Source organism: Spinacia oleracea, chromosome 4 (assembly GCF_020520425.1).
Source record: "Spinacia oleracea cultivar Varoflay chromosome 4, BTI_SOV_V1, whole genome shotgun sequence".
NCBI classification, from domain to species: domain Eukaryota; kingdom Viridiplantae; phylum Streptophyta; class Magnoliopsida; order Caryophyllales; family Amaranthaceae; genus Spinacia; species Spinacia oleracea.
In genome coordinates this window covers 58,699,898-58,703,554 of record NC_079490.1, presented here as the reverse complement: position 1 = coordinate 58,703,554, position 3,657 = coordinate 58,699,898, and the positions used below count along the sequence as shown (strand labels likewise).

The 3,657-nt window shown below is 34.8% G+C and overlaps 1 protein-coding gene across 1 annotated transcript; it reads left to right on the top strand.

Annotated features, from left to right (window-relative positions):
- Window positions 1-1,394: 1,394 nt before the first annotated feature.
- Window positions 1,395-3,125, top strand: LOC130471562 (uncharacterized). Its single transcript, XM_056841761.1, has 3 exons — window positions 1,395-1,494; window positions 2,350-2,891; window positions 3,009-3,125. Exons 1-3 carry the CDS (start codon window positions 1,395-1,397, stop codon window positions 3,123-3,125), a joined length of 759 nt encoding a protein of 252 aa, XP_056697739.1.
- Window positions 3,126-3,657: the final 532 nt, after the last annotated feature.

Below are 3,657 nucleotides of genomic sequence, written 5' to 3'. Positions count from 1 at the left end.
GTACTGGATTCTTAGCAAGTTTTATTGCTGACACATTGTCAACATATACTGTAGTAGATCCTTCTTGAGTGTGACCAAGTTCTTGTAAGAGATTTCTCAACCATAATGCTTCACAAACTGCAGACGAAGCTGCTATGTATTCAGCTTCACAACTTGATAGTGCCACAACTGGCTGTTTTTTAGAACTCCAGGTAAAAGCAGTTGAACCTAGATAAAATACATATCCAGTTGTACTTTTCCGCTCATCTTGATCTCCAGCCCAATCGCTATCTGAATAACCGTATAATGTTGCTCCATTAGAATAGAACATTCCATAATCTAAGGTACCTTTAATATACCTTACTATTCTCTTTGCAGTGCACCAATGTGATTCTTTAGGTGTCTCCATGTATATAATGACAAGCCCTATACCATATACAATATCAGGTCTAGTGATGGTTAAATATATTAAACTTCCAACTAAACTCTTGTACAAAGTTGGATCAATTAATCTCCCTTCTCCAACTTTTGTCAACTTCAATCCGGTTGTAACGGGAGTACTTGTGGGTTTGCACGACTCCATTTTAAACTTCTCAATAATCTCTTTGTCATATTTCTTCTGTGAAATGAATATCCCATCTTCACTTTGTTGTACTTCTATCCCAAGAAAGAAATTCATCAACCCACTATCAGTCATTTCAAATTCTTTAAACATTGCCGCTTTAAAATCTTCAAACATACTTTTGTCGTTCCCAGTGAATAGTAGATCATCAACATATAAACTCACTATAATAATATTATCACCATTTTTCTTCACGTAGACAGCATGTTCGTACGGGCATTTGGTAAAACCATTTTATATCAAATAACCATCAATGCGTGCATTCCATGCACGAGCAGCTTGCTTTGAACCATAAAGTGCCTTTTTCAAGCGGAGCACTTTATCTTCTTGTCCCTCTATAGTAAAACCTTTTGGTTGTTCTACGTAAACTTCTTCCAGGATGCCATTTAGAAATGCAGATTTCACATCTAGTTGGTATATCTTCCACTTATGATGCGCTGCAAGTGAAATTAACAATCTCACTGTATCTAAGCGAGCTACAGGAACAAATACTTCATCATAATCCACTCCATATTTTTGCTTATAACCTTTTGCTACAAGCCTTGCCTTGTATCTATCAATGCTTCCATCAGGACCTCTTTTAATCTTATAAACCCATTTTACACCAATAGCCTTATGATCCTTTGGTAATGTAGCCAACTCCCATGTATCATTTTTCTCTATCGAGTGGATCTCCTCTATCATAGCATATCTCCATTCTTTTTCTCCAATTGCTTCTTCAAAATTGATGGGTCCATGGTCTGCATATAAGCAAAATAAATAAACTTCTTCAACTTCAGTTGTATTTTCATAGATGTCTCAGAGACTTCTCATCTTAACAGGTGTTCTTGAAGATGAGGTTGTTCCTTCAGATGTAGCTGAACTTGGCTCATTGTTATTTCTCTGTGGCGAAGGTGTCATTGATTGATTGTTTTCGAAACTCGTCTGTGTAGTCTTGTTATTGTTGTATTCTTCAAATACAATATTTTCTTTTTCTTTTTCTTGGTTGTCCCATTTCCATGATTCTCTTTTTAGGAGAAATATTAGGACCATATATATATATATATATATATATATATATATATATATATATATATATATATATATATATATATATTCCGGGTTGTAACCCATATTTGTTTCTCCTTCATTTTATTATTTTATATTCGAGTTAGCAATTCTTAAATTGTGTAACTCCTACATTTGGTATCAGAGCAAGGTTATTTCTTTAAAAATGTCTACCAACTTTGTTCATCCACAAGTACCCCAATTATCCAAAGACCAATATGAAGATTGGTGTATTAAAATGAAAGAATTATTTGGTTCCCAAGATTTATGGGAAGTTGTAAGCGATGGTTTTGAAGAAACGTCAGATAAGGAAAAAGTCGCATATACCCAAGAAAAGAAAACTGAATTAAAAGAAAATTCAGAAAAAAGATCAAAGGGCATTATTTTTTATATACGCCGGGTTAGACCGAGAAACACTTATCAAAATTTCAAATGCAACTACAAGCAAACAAGCATGGGATACTCTTGTTATAGTATTCAAAGGAGTCGAGCGTGTCCGGAAAATTAGGTTACAAGCTTTACGAGGTGATTTTGAGGAAATCAAAATGACAGATAGTGAGTCAATCTCAGATTATTTTTCTCGTTTGCTTACAAATGTTAACCAACAAAAGCATAATGGTGAAAAGATTGAAGATTACAAGGTCGTTGAGAAAGTACTTTGATCGTGCAATAAGAAATTTATCATGTATTACCTGCAATAGAAGAATCCAAAGACATTGATACATTATCAATAGAAGAGCTTCTTGGATCGCTTCAGGTGCATGAACAAAGAATTATGAAAAATGATGGACTTGCTATGATAGAGCAGGCACTTGAATCAAAGCTGACTTTAAATGAGCAAAGAGGTATCCAACGAAGAGGCGATTTTCGTGGACGTGGTAGAGGTCGTGGAAACTATCAACCTCGTAACTATAATAATGAGAAAAAAATTGGTCGTGGAAGAGGGTCAAACAGAGGAGGAAGAATTTTCAATGAACGTGGTAAAACAAAAGACATTCAATGCTATAATTGTCAAAAATATGGGCATTATGCATCAGATTGTTGGAGAAAACAAAAGGATCAAGGAAATCGATTAAATTTTGTTGAATCGTCGCAAAATAATAAGGATGTGCCTACATTGTTACTAGCACACGAAGAAGCTAGTAATCAACAAGATATGTGGTTTTTTGATTCTAGAGCTAGTAACCATATGTGTGGAAGAAAAGAATTATTTATCGATCTTGATGAGAAGATCCAAGGTAATGTTAGTTTGTGAGATTCATCTAAACTACAAGTTGAAGGTAAAGGAAAAATACGAATTATTCTCAAGATTGGGAATGAAGAATTTATCTCTAATGTTTATTACGTGCCTAATATAAAGAGTAATATACTCAGTATTGGACAACTTCTTGAAAAGGGATATATTGTGCACATGGAGGATAATAATCTTCTTCTCAAAGACAAAGGTGGAGATGATAAGCCCATTTCCGGTCGTTGACGGATACCGCTCAATCAAACAAAATTTATAAACTCCTAACTAACCGGCTATATTAACTATAGGGGCAAGCATAAGGATCGTCCCAAGAGAATGGTTATGTTTTAGTTTCAATCTAATGTGTTCAAAAGCTAATTCGAATGGAAAAAGAATTTATGTAAGTATGAATCTATTGAAAGCAAGAAAAGTATGAAATATGAACAAGTAAAGAAATTTTAGAGATTTCGGGAATCGCCAATGGAAGTTGAATTTGGGGAAGGACGAAGGCTAACACACATTGATGATGCAACGACTTGACAAATAGGGGAAAAGCAACGAATGATGCGCTCGCCACCTCTCGAATAGAACGCGCTTAGTTCTCTAATCTAGGAAGAGCTCTCGCATAATCCTAAGACTAAACAACTAGCAATTGAAACCAACTCTTCACATGCAACGTATAGATTCACAATGTCTTGCCAAATCAAAATGAAGCACTCCATTCTATCCTAGTTGAACTAGCATTTGCAACTACTAATTCACTAGTCATGGAATTCCT

Excerpts from the sequence above, each read along its gene's own strand:
- LOC130471562 (XM_056841761.1), top strand. The coding sequence starts at position 1,395 with ATGTCTCAGAGACTTCTCATCTTAACAGGTGTTCTTGAAGATGAGGTT. Across the intron at positions 1,495-2,349 it reads GTTATTTCTCTGTGGCGAAG|AAGAATCCAAAGACATTGAT; the intron begins GTGTCATTGATT and ends TACCTGCAATAG. Across the intron at positions 2,892-3,008 it reads ATGAGAAGATCCAAGGTAAT|AGTAATATACTCAGTATTGG; the intron begins GTTAGTTTGTGA and ends CCTAATATAAAG.